We start from the raw sequence: 12,544 nt of genomic DNA, 5'->3' as shown, positions 1-12,544 counted from the left end.
TTTCAGCCAATCTGTTTAATTGGGTGAATAGTCAAGACATATTTGGAAGAGTTTGTTCCATATACTGAATGACCTTCTGTAATAATGGACTGGTGGTGCGTGGTGGCACAGGAAAATGTTCTTATCCTTCTTTTAATTTCCTTTGTAGAGTTGGATTTGATTACGTCAAATAGCCAAGGGAACTTAATAAGCCATTTCTAGACCAGAAAGAAGCTGCAGAATGTGAATTATGTTTCTTAGCAGTGCTTCAGATGCAATTTTCCTATTAGAATAGTGTCTTGTGCTAGACTCTGGGCCTACATCCTTATATATTGAACTCCTGTGTGTGAGAAAAATAAGTTTCCCCCGCCCCCTTCAATTTTCTATTTGATTGGCATAGTAAAAACAAGTAATCATTGATGAATTAGGGTGCCTTGTGTTGCAAACTTGATATGGTACATGGAGACACTCTTCTTACTTGGCAGATTAGAATCCAAACATTTTCTGCCTTCCCTTCAAGCATTTCCATTGGGAAAATCAAAATGAAATCTTTCAGAATTCATACATTCTGTTTTATTAAACTGACCTGTAATGGTTCATTTTTAGATTCAGTTCAATAAAAAAAAATTCTGAAATTTCTGTTCTGAAATATTTTTTTTTATAAATTTCAACTTCTTGTCCTGATTTGGAGTGAAAAGAGATGTCAGAATTTCCCACAGCTCTACCTCATACTCCAAGCCAAATTTAAAGTGCAAACTTCATTTATTATCTTAAGGCCCAAAAATTAGCAGAATAAAAACACCAAGCTAACTGGCTGGTGCATCAGAGTATGGTATCCACTTATTCTTTGTTTAAACAAATGTAATTTCTCTTCTGAGTGTTTAGCAAAAGGAGACTGATTAGATACAAATGCTTCCTGTGCTCTTACCTGAGACTAGCAATGAAAAAAAAAATCACAGAAGAACTCATTCATATTTTAGTAGTAATGATTATGGATCATTTGTGGGCACATTGAGCAACTAATCATATGAAACTTTAGGCAGCAGGATTGGTAGATATTAGACACCTTCTGCAAAACAGGTTTTAAAAAGGCACTTGTCCTTTTATTGTCTTCATTAAATTTAGGGTGTGCAAAAATTTTAACAGGGAAGGTAAATGTTTAATCTGTGTGTGACACTGTAAAAAATTAAAAAAGCCTAGCGCTGGACTTGATTATATGCAGTTTGGGATTACATGTAAATTATTATGTGCTGTATTAACAAATATCAAGTTTCATTTCATCACAGAGTTTTGGCATAAAAGGCTGTGGGGCAAAGTCTAAGATGGATTTACAACAGAAGGACCCCACCTTGAAGCATTCGCTCTCATGCCTAGCTATCCAGTCATGTTACTTGTATTGCTTTCCATAAGAGAGCTTCTCAAATTACTTTTACTTGAACAGTAGGTTAGTGTGCAGGATATGGAGAGTATCTCTTTCCACAGTGTGTTTTTCAGAAGCTCTGGGTTGGTTGCCAGATGCATCTTGTTTCAGGAATGAAAACAAGTTGGCAGCTGGGTTTTAAAATTATTCAGTATAGCTCTTCACAAAAGGGAGGGGGCATGGGAAGCTTGAAGGGATCCTTTTATTCTCTTCCTCCCCCCTTCAAAAACTCCATGTTAAACTGGCACATCGTACTTTTAGGACTGCCAGCGGAGGCCACATGGACAACAGAGACAGAGCTCCCTCCTGTCCAGATTCTGAGTGTACTGCTAGGATCGGAGTTTGATCCAACTCCAGTTTCCCCAAACAGTAGTGAGCCCTCCCAACAAACTTTACAGGAGGCCACTTTCATTAAGAGAACACCCTAGGGTATCCCCAAACTGTCTACAGTTCTGTTTTGTCTGTCTTACAAGACCAACCTCTGTTAAACCACAGCCTCTTGTGTAATGTCTTAAGGCTGGTTTTCTCCGCAATTTAAACTCAGGTTCATCAGACATGGTCTTTCCATTCAAAATCTAAGTAAAATTCAACAAAAATCCCAGACACAGATATTTTGGTGAATGCTGAAGGAAGGTGTTTGGCTTTGTTCAGCTCTACCTTTATTTCACTGACTTCTTTTATAGTCAGGTTTACTATTGAAGGATGGGGTGTAATGTTCTCTCGCATGAAGAACCCCATCCGTTTTAAGGTGATCCCATGAGATTCCTGGACTCTGACTTTTTATTCTTTACTGTTGCCTCTTGAAGCTCAGCTATGCACCTCTCCAAGTGTGTAAAGGAAGATTAAAGGTTAGATCAGAAACAGTGTTCCATGGTGGAAGCAAAGCATCAAGAAAAGGAAGTTGCTATCTTCCATAATGTTTGGAGTTGTGTGTATAGAACTGAACAGTAGTGTTATAATAAAAACCTTGTAGCTTTCAGGAGAGATACCAAAGTGATATTGTAAACTGTCAGTCCCCATTCCTTGGAAACATATGGCAGATATGAGAGATTAATTTTAACTGCAGTTTTATTGCATACAGTAATTCACAAGTAACAGTATTCAATACTGCATTACGTCCATATTGCAAGCTATACAGGGTAATGATGCAAAAACTAAATATATGGGATTTTCCCCTCCCTCCCCCCCCGCCCATAATGGTTATGTAAACTTACAATACTATTCATCTTTCATAAAAAAACTGGTTTTCTTAGTTGTGTTCACGATGTAGTAAATGTCTTGTTTAACTAAGGAAGCCAGTTTGAAGTGTTGTTGCTCTATTTCAGGTTTTATGGAGCTGAAATAGTATGCGGTTTACAATTTCTTCATAGCAAAGGCATTATTTATAGGTGAGTAGTGAGCACCTCTGATATGGGGCCCTTGACACTTGGTATATTTCTTGTGATGTATTAGTGGATTCTGTGATTAACCTACAACCAGGACATACACAAGGAACAGTTCTTTATTAATACCCTTGGAATAAAATCAAATGTTTAAGATGGAATTCAGCAAGTACTTGAGATGAATCTATAATTGTTTTCTCGTGTTTTCTCCTTGGCAACAAGAATAATGAAATAATTATTTACATTACACAGAAGTGTCTTTGTTTCACATTAGTTATTGCCAAGCACCATATTCAGACTGAGACAGTTTGACTTTATGTTGGTGGTAATGGAGATTTAGAGGTCCCTTGAGGCTGTGTTTATTTCTGTTGACTTCTTTGTGAAAAGCACTGCAGCTAAAGCTCTCTGCTGCTGCCGTCTCTAGGAAATAAGGAGAGAGACACTGCTTCCTGGGCTGTAACTTCAAGTCAGAAATGAGCTTGCAGATGTCCAAATTCTTCACACTGTGTTTAGACCTTGTGGTCTACATTCTGATCTCAAGTGCAGTTGGGTAAATATGGTGTAACTCCATTGCCTGGTACTGCTGAGATCAAACTGTCACCTCTTTCCCCTATTGAAACAGAAAAGTAAGAGGCAGCAAAGGTTAAGACTTAAGTTACTATGTAATACCCCGCTTCAGCATATATGTACACTTGCCTATATTTAGTCGTGTACCTAGGAGAAAAAAAGACTAGCTGTATGCTGTGATGCTGGTGCTAGTTCTGATAACACTAGCCTTTATGTGCTAAACTTAAAGGGTGAGGATGGGCCCCCTCTTTTTAAAGAGGCAGAGGGGAGAAAATGTTCCACTGTATGTTTCCTGTGGATATTTGGGATGCATCTCCTGTATAAATTCAGAAATTTGCTAGCAGGTGATGGAAGTGGGTGGTGGTTAAGGTAGCCCACAACAGTGCATCTTCACAGAAGGGCTGTAATGTGCAGGTGGCATGGGAAAAGGCAATGGAAGGAGACCCCAAGACACTTGACAATCAAATGAAAAACCCTTGTTTAACTGCCTAAGGATTTATCTATATGAGGACATCTACCAGAAAACAAATGGTGGAAACACACTCTTATTCTAGAAGACGTGCCCCCACCCAAAATGAAGTTCTGTTGGTAAATTTTCCCCTGTAGACAAGCCCTAAAAATCAATACAAACTTAAAATATTTGTGATGCTGGAATGAACACATTCCAGGTGAATTTTCAAACGTTATTTGATTTTAATGGAGTAAACTAACAATCATTTAAATGAGAGTGATGTTTCTGTCTATGTATCAACAGCCATAATCCAATGGGACAGGTAGGGGTCATGTCCAATCTTGGAGAGAGGGATTAATGGTGCAGCCTGTCACACCATGTGCTTCTGGAGTGGTCAGGGACAGTTCTAACATTTGTTTCATGATCTTGAGTAGTACATCACCCTCTCTTGACAATCTTAGCAGCTGCTTTGGGGAACTCACCAAGGGAGAAAAAGAATTCCCAGTCATCTTGTGAAATATCTGCTCTAATCATGTCCGTATAGGTCAGTAACAGGGTTGTTGGCAGCTGTTCAGTGTGCCTTCCTTGGTATGTGTTGCTGCACAAAAAAATGCATAACACTTCAAAGAAAATGTAAATGCTTTTCCTGAAGACCTGGAGATACTGCATCAATAATGTTCACACCATTAAGAGTTAAATGATTTAAAAAGACTTCAGAAAAACAGCATGAACACAGTGGTCACAGTGAAGTGTAGTGCAACCCCCTGCTGCTGTACAGTCATCTCTGACTAGACGCCAAGTATAAGCTGGTTGGACTTTGGATGAAATCTCATTCTGGTTATACCAAACTTCCAAAAACAAAATTTAGTACAAATGAATCTGAGTGAGTTTCTGGGCATACAGATTATTGCCCTAAGAGACTTCAAAGCAAGTATCTAGAATTATAGAACAGAATTAGCAATAATGCTGTGGTCTATAATCTTCACAACTGAACAAAACTAGGCTGACATTTCAGCCACAACTAAATCATGAAGTGTTCAGATATTTGAGGCTATGTCAGGGCCATTGCTATTTCTATTGGCAGCATACAAGTGGTGACAAGGTAGTTGGAACTATTTTTTAACCCTGAAGGAAATAACTGAAGGCAAGAATTTAACTTTCATAGGGAGCTGTGTTCCCAGCTCACCTAACCACTTTTGAAAATCCCAGCCACAAATAAGAATCCGTGCATTTGCTACAAAACACAGATGCAGAGTCCAAACTGAGCTGCTGTAAAGCAGAACACAAGTCTGTTCTGTGGTTCATTAGCGTCCCAAGGATTTCCACAAAGGATACTAATACATGAAGTCTGAAAAACTGAACAAGGCTAATCCCGAAGATAAATGCCATCTTTGCAACATGGGTAGGGAAGAGCTGGGATGTTTCAGTTAATCATTGTGCAGGCATCTGTTCAATGGCAATAGCTTCTCATGTGGAGTAGTTTCAGAACAGTTGTTGGAAGGTACACATTGCTGTTCCAAAATCCTCAGACACTTTGCCTATGATTTGTTCCCTTCATGCTATGGCAGGGACCCTTACAAAATATTTGTGAGCCATTTGTAAAAGGTAGCTGTTTTCAGGTCTTTTAGTTCTTGCAAATTGGGGGTTAGTAAGTCTCTGGAATTAATAAGTTTCAGAGTAGCAGCCGTGTTAGTCTGTATTTGCTAAAAGAAAAGGAGGACTTGAGGCACCTTAGAGACTAACCAAGTTATTTGAGCGTGAGCTTTCGTGAGCTACAGCTCACTTCATCGGATGCAACTGTAGCTGTAGCTCACGAAAGCTCATGCTCAAATAAAATTTGTTAGTCTCTGGAATAAATAAGTAATTCTGTACCAAACATTTAACTTCTTCCCTTCAACCACCAATGCAAACAGGGACCAGGAGAGATTGTCCTGAACATAAGTCTATTTCCTTCACAATGGATTTTGGCAAAAGGCAAACTTGGTAAGGATAGAAAAATAGATTATAGTAATTTACCATGTGTTTACAGGGAAAGGGAAGAACTCATAGTTATAATAGATGCAAGTAATGGTAGGAGTGCTGCACCTAGCCGTGGCTCCTGTGGTTATGTTTGCAGAAACTTCAGTTTTACCTCGCTCGCTTCTTAGGTATTGTCTTAATATGGAAATAGTTAAAACATGGAGGGGGAGGTGAGGGGACACAACAAAATTGTCTTTTGGATTCACATTTACAGTCAGGTGAAATTTTTTCTGCAAAGACTGCAGATACAGCAACACTGAAATATTTCAGAGATTTGCATAGATCTTGGTGAATTATTACAGTAAAAATCAAGACATTTATTTAAGTTTCCTGAAACGTAAATGAAAACTTTTCTCTGATTTGCTGAAAGTTTTGGAAATAAATTTTTGGTTCCATCCAAATAAAAAAAATCTGTTATTTGCCCAGATGTACTAACAATATAAATAACTTGCACTGAGAAATATGGGGAAAACATACTTATTTTAGTAATTTTGAAAGTATGTTCACCCAGTGAGAGGCAATTTAACTTTTCCTGGCAGTAATGTGTGTCACTTGTTTTCAACAAAGCAGCATACTGAAATTTTGTTGTTTTTTTTTTTTTTTTTTAACCTTTCCCTCTAGAGACCTCAAACTGGACAATGTGATGCTTGATAAAGAAGGCCACATCAAAATAGCTGACTTTGGGATGTGCAAAGAGAACATGGTTGGAGAGAACAGAGCAAGTACTTTCTGTGGTACCCCAGACTACATAGCACCTGAGGTAAGCACAGAACCAGTCAAGTGCTTAGAAGAGCAAAGTTCTGATATTGACAATGGTAATGCGGAATTTGTTTAGCAAGCCTCCTTTGGCACTCACCAACATGTAATTATATTTCCTTTCACAGAATAATGGGAATGTCTTATTTTAAAAATATTTATTCCTAAATGCTAGTAATCCAATTAGAAAGAGATTAATCCAAATGCTGTCCTAAAAATACTGCAGAACTCTGAAGCATGCACTGGGGTTTTGAAATATCAATTCATTTTTTATATTAAATCTATCCAGCTAGTGAAGTTTTAAGCAGCCGTTATCCATTCTACCTTATTGCCCAATGAACACTGGTATAATTCCACCATGAATACTGTAGTTCTTCATGATTGTGAGGCACCTTGCCACTTACCTGCCCTTAGTGTGAGGAAGTCTTGTCTCTGTCTGCTGTGGATCAGCTCCCGAAAATCATTACCCTCTGGCAACACAAGCACTGCCTTCTAGGCCTCCCACTCTGTACAGGTAGCGACAGGCCCATGCCATCCACTGGGCTGTCAAAGTGTCCCTCAGGAATGCTCAGCCTCTGTTCCCCTGCACACTCACAGAACTTACATCTGCTCTTCCCAAAGGAATAGTACACACCAAGTTGTAAGATTCAACTCACAATCAACACTTTTCATGAGTGCTGTGGGTGAAGCAAACAACCATAGGTTTACTATCAAACAAAGGAGGTTCACATGATAGAAAATGAGAATACTAGAAAAATGGTTACATATAAAACAAAATCAATGCACTTTCTAGAGACTAAAACTTAATTACAAGGCATTCCCCTATTTCCTACAAGATCGTTTACCTCAAATCCTTTCCCCAGCATTTTCAAGCAGAGTGACTGAGACCCTGTCTCATAAGGACAAGCTTGCTAGCAGCTTGGCCACACAGATGGAAAGAATGAGGATGTACCTGTGTCCCATAGTTATACCACCAAAAGTTCATTGTCCTTTTTATAAAGTGCTAGTTCACGTCTTCCTGTATATTTCCTCTCTGAATATTTCACAATCCTTCCTCAGCACTGAGCTCAGAGTAAATGGAGGTCCATTATGAACCATATGATTCATAATTTACAGTGTAAGCAGACATTTTGTGCCTGAAAGAAAACCTGCTTTTTACCTGTGACCAGTTGCTAGTCATAGACCTTAAGAACATAAGTTTCAGTGTGTGTGTCTGAGCTCTTTGAGTCCATCACATTCTTCTGGTGATCCCTGCCAGTTGGAATCCAGAGGTTCTTGTGTTACACATACAGCGCTACCTGCATAATAATGCCCTTCAACTAAAATGTTAACTTGGTCAAAATTCAGAGCTGGTCTTTGCTGGCTCCTTCTCCCACATCATGAAACTGAAAATCAAACCAACTTGTAGGTTAAAAAAAACATTTTCATTTTGATTTTTGGCGCGGGGGGGCTTTGAAATTCAATGGGACTTGTGCTCTTAAAATCTCACCTGTACTATAGTCCAGAATGAGATCATTGAAATCCTACTTACAGCTTTGAGAGCTCCGTCACAGCAAACATCCATTTGTTAGTAAATTATTTTCTTTTATCACAATCAGTCTTGTTTTCTCCAGTCATATAGTTCCTCATCGTGCACAGGAGTGGCAGTGACTTACACGAGTGCAAGTGGGAAGAGAATTAAGTCCACTCTCTTCTAATGATTGAAAAACTAAGTTGTCAGGTGCCCAACAATATTTCTGCCTAGGAAGTCCATGTTACAAGTGAACAATACATTTACAAAACTGGACAAAAGTTTAGCTACTCAATTTCCATATCCAGCTAGCTACAATCTAAATTGTAGCCACTTAAGTAGGACATAAAGCTCCTTTTTCGGAGGTCATAATCATGTCAAAAACTGAATTAATTTTCTCTTCTGTGGCTTCTTGATTTGTGAAGATTTTGCTGTTTCAAAATGCCTCTCATTCTTTTTGCTGTAGTTGACATGCAGGTCTACATTGTGTATGAAAAGAAGCTATAAATCCCTAATCAGATAAATGGATTACTGGTAGAAAACTAAGTACTTATGACTTAGTATCCAAGCTGATTTAACCTTTTAAGATGCAGACTGTGATTTTTGGACATGATCAAAAAATTATTTTTAAGTCTTTGCGGGCCTAGTTAAGTGAGCCTCTGGAGGTAGCATTTCCTTATTAAAATTTGTGTTTCTCTCCCCTGCACGTCTTGTCATGGCAACAGATTCTTCAAGGCTTGAAGTACACATTTTCTGTGGATTGGTGGTCATTTGGAGTCTTGCTGTATGAGATGCTTATTGGACAATCTCCTTTCCATGGCGACGATGAGGATGAGTTGTTCGAGTCAATCCGAGTGGACACGCCTCACTACCCGCGGTGGATTACCAAGGAATCGAAGGGCCTACTAGAGAAGGTAGGTGTTGGCTGTGACACAGTTGGTAGATCCTTTACTGTTACATTTGTATTAAGGGAAGGGAAGCTGGCACTAACTTCACCAAATTGCACTTTCAGTAAAATATCTCCTCATTAATAAAAGTATTTCACTTCTGTGAAAGGTTTAAAATGGACTAGCCTTAGCCCTAAATCTGCTTTGGTTTCAGTTTAAGCCTGTATCTGTGCTATGTTAGAGGGGACAGGGAAACCCTTGAGGTATGTCTGATCTGCAGTCGTGGAGCATGCACTTCGGCCCAGGCTACCCCAGGAACAGTTAAACAGGGACTTAGATGGGTTTATACCGCCTATGTGGAAGCCCATGCTGCCACAGCTTCATTGCTTGAGTACCGGAGCTAGCTTGACTCAAGTTAGATAAGGTATGTCTACGTGAACTGCAATCACTCTGTGTGGTTGCTGCACAGACATGCTTCGTTTTCACTGTCCATGGACTACCTGTTCCTGTCAACGGTACATACAATTCACTTCCACTGTCTTTGTTAGTGCCCATGTACCCCCAGTACCAGCTAAAGCCCTGTGTTCCCTTTCCCACTGAGGAGGTGTAAGGATACAGAACTCAATCTTATACACACTTTATTTCAAAGCTCTTTGAAAGGGATCCAACAAAGAGACTAGGAATTACTGGGAACATCAAGGAGCATTCTTTCTTCAAAACAATCAACTGGACAGCACTAGAGAAGAGGGAGATAGAGCCTCCTTTCAAACCAAAAGTGGTATGTATCGTTCCAACATTTACTGTACTCTACATGGTGGTTTTGCACTGTTGTCACAGAGCTGGTTACCCCGATGATTCATATTGACTGTAAGAGCCAGAGCTGCTGCTGTCATTCTGAGTTTCCCAATTCTCATTCCTGAAACTAGAGACAGGTGGTGACATAAACAAAAACTGTTAGATAGTATGGCTATGAGGATGCCACTAGTAAAGATGCTTGTTGAAGAAACACGAAACCTTCAAGCTTTTTTTTTTTTAATAACAGATGGAAAGGAATGTGAACAGTTCATTAATTAAAGCTGAATGGGGGAAATGAACTACAGGTGGATATAAGGATTTTTCAGTGAAATAAATAGTTGGACCAGCTGTAGATTTTTCCATTGCAGAGCATCCTGTACTTACATGTTATCAAACATAGTGTGGGATTGCTCACATAATAAAAGATTATTAATTAATAATCTCATACTACCATTTGAGATGACACTTTAAGTATAAATAGTATTTTCTATTATAAAGAATCAATCATTACCACTGCCACTCATACCAAAACATCTGAACAATGACTGCATTTCTCAATATATGTTTAATCCTTCCTGATATACATGGATTAGGAATCTTCCATAGGCATACGTAAAGCACTTCATTTAGCACCATGTGGAACAGTAACCAAAACATGAGGCAATAGTCTATCTAATAGCAGTCTAGGAAATGCAAGTGTTCCACACCAGCTCAAATCAGTTTCCTTTTAATATCCAGGGGGAAGAAAGGATTTCTATTCTCCATCATAGGCACAGTTTAACTGTTAAGTTCTTTGGTGTCCATTTTATTGATTATGTTCCAGTAGTAATACCAAAGCTATCTACACACAAGTGTGTTGTAGCCCATATTAAGTTGGCTGGTACTCATGCTCAGCTGTAGCTTTTTCTTTGTTTGGTATTTACATGGCTCTTTCCCTCTATGTACACACCAGAAGGAGCTATCTAAGCCTAATTATTTGCCTTTAATTACTACTTAAATATCTCCTCCCCTATAGAGAGCCTCTAAGCCATGATGGAGTTCTGGCAATACCACTTTTAAAAAAGCACATCTCAGAACATGTCTAAACCTCTTAGTGATAATCATGGAATCTTTTGATTGATGGAGAATGAACAACTCAACAGATGCGTGTTCTGGTTTTCTCCATCATCTGCTAGCACAGTGTAAGATCGTTAGTTAAAACGGTAACTGATAGGCCAACAAGTATGACTAAAATGAACTGCCTTTTGCTGTTGAAATGCTGGATGTGTTTATCTACCTCAAAGTGAGCTTCCCATAAAGTAAATGTAGAAAGATTGACACTTTGAGCTTTCAGGAACATCTACAGATGTCTAACCTTTTCAAGCTTCTACAAAGCATTACTTAACATCCTTCTCACTAGTTTGGCTTGAGTTTTCATCAGTAAAAGAGTGTGATTTAATACTCTTCCAATGATTAGAACTACTGGGGTGATTACCGAAGCATATTTTCAGAGTTATGTTCTGGGGGGATTCAAGATCTTACAATACTTCATTTACTATATGTAACGTTGTGCTCACAGTTACAGGTTTTTAAACTTTTTCTCTTTGCTTTTCTGCACAGCTTCGCTAAAGAAGCCACTAACTATTTCCACCCTCTTTGTTTAACACAGAAATCAGCAAGTGACTACAACAACTTTGACCGAGAGTTTCTGAGTGAGAAGGCACGGTTATCTTACAGTGACAAAAACTTGATCGAATCTATGGATCAGTCTGCATTTGCAGGATTCTCTTTTATTAACCCTAAATTTGAACAGATCCTGGATAAATAGTCTCTGAACATTTGGGGTTAAATATTGTAAACAGAGGCTTCCAAACGCTAAGTGACATGTCTCTATACCTTTCCTTGAAAATAATATACGGTAGCATGAAAAATGTCTTACTGTTGATTAACTGGCAGTGGTTTTTTGCATGGTCAGGTTTAAGAAATGAAGAATCGTGTGCATTAATTGGCAAAATGTAAATTTTGTGTTTGTGTATATATATATATATGCTGTATATTTTGCTCTGGAAACAAGACTTTAGAAAACAGATTGTCTTTTTTTAAATATGGTTGAGGCTCTTTTATTCATCTTCAGTAAAATTATTTGAAATTATATTAAACTTTGTGATTTTAGCAATTAGTCATTTTGGAGGAAAAAGTGTATCTATTGTAAAAGGTAAACTGAGATTATAGAAACATTCCTGATTTAAAAAGCAAAGATTTTTTTTAAGGATACTCTACCCAACACTAGTTTCTCTTCGTGTCAGATGTTGGCTCATTACGAACTAATACTCTTAAAATATTGGATGGTGTCTTACAATAGTTTAAGAACTCATGTAACTGTGGGACCTCCAGAGTATTCTGTGCCAAACAATTTCATAGCACGGTTAAGTAACAAATGTGTTGTCTGTGGCTATTCTCTAACTTTAGCCTCAGTGTGTGTGTAGTTTTTGAAACATAAATTAGTTATATTCAGCAGTATTTAATCTCCTCCAACCAATATTACATCTCCTTTCTATCCTGCATCATTACAATAGTTACGAGATTAACTGCTACAACCTTCCACCTGCAGTGTAACTCAAAAGGATGGGTTACATTAGGAAAAAAGAAAGTAGTTCCCATTCATTATATGACATCTTTTTTCCATGTGCTAGGCTTCATTGGTTACTCTAAATATTTATCCTTGGCAAACATACACATCAGATGTTCTGGCCCAAGTATCTGGCAACAACCCACTTCCTAGAAGTAAATTTTTAGAGA

The 12,544-nt window shown here is 38.4% G+C and overlaps 1 protein-coding gene and 1 long non-coding RNA gene across 6 annotated transcripts in view; one reads left to right on the top strand and one right to left on the bottom strand.

Annotated features, from left to right (window-relative positions):
- PRKCD (protein kinase C delta) overlaps window positions 1-11,835 on the top strand; it is a 127,289-nt gene extending 115,454 nt beyond the window's left edge. For all 5 annotated transcript variants that reach the window (XM_084634058.1, XM_084634059.1, XM_084634055.1 and 2 more), the window contains 5 exons: window positions 2,725-2,787; window positions 6,440-6,578; window positions 8,810-8,998; window positions 9,621-9,749; window positions 11,415-11,835. In XM_084634058.1, coding sequence (XP_084490184.1) covers window positions 2,725-2,787; window positions 6,440-6,578; window positions 8,810-8,998; window positions 9,621-9,749; window positions 11,415-11,573 — 679 coding nt within the window. In that variant the 3' untranslated portion in view covers window positions 11,574-11,835. The remainder of the gene's footprint in view (window positions 1-2,724; window positions 2,788-6,439; window positions 6,579-8,809; window positions 8,999-9,620; window positions 9,750-11,414) is intronic.
- Window positions 2,794-7,284, bottom strand: LOC311523752. Its single transcript, XR_014712413.1, has 3 exons — window positions 6,979-7,284; window positions 4,282-4,397; window positions 2,794-3,391 (listed from the first exon to the last, which is right to left on the bottom strand). It is a non-coding gene; the product is annotated as an uncharacterized lncRNA (long non-coding RNA).
- Window positions 11,836-12,544: the final 709 nt, after the last annotated feature.

This window comes from Lepidochelys olivacea, assembly GCF_965140295.1.
Source record: "Lepidochelys olivacea isolate rLepOli2 genome assembly, chromosome: 7".
Classification (NCBI taxonomy): Eukaryota; Metazoa; Chordata; order Testudines; family Cheloniidae; genus Lepidochelys; species Lepidochelys olivacea.
The sequence above is the reverse complement of the archived record's forward strand: the minus strand, read 5'-3'. Positions and strand labels throughout refer to the sequence as shown.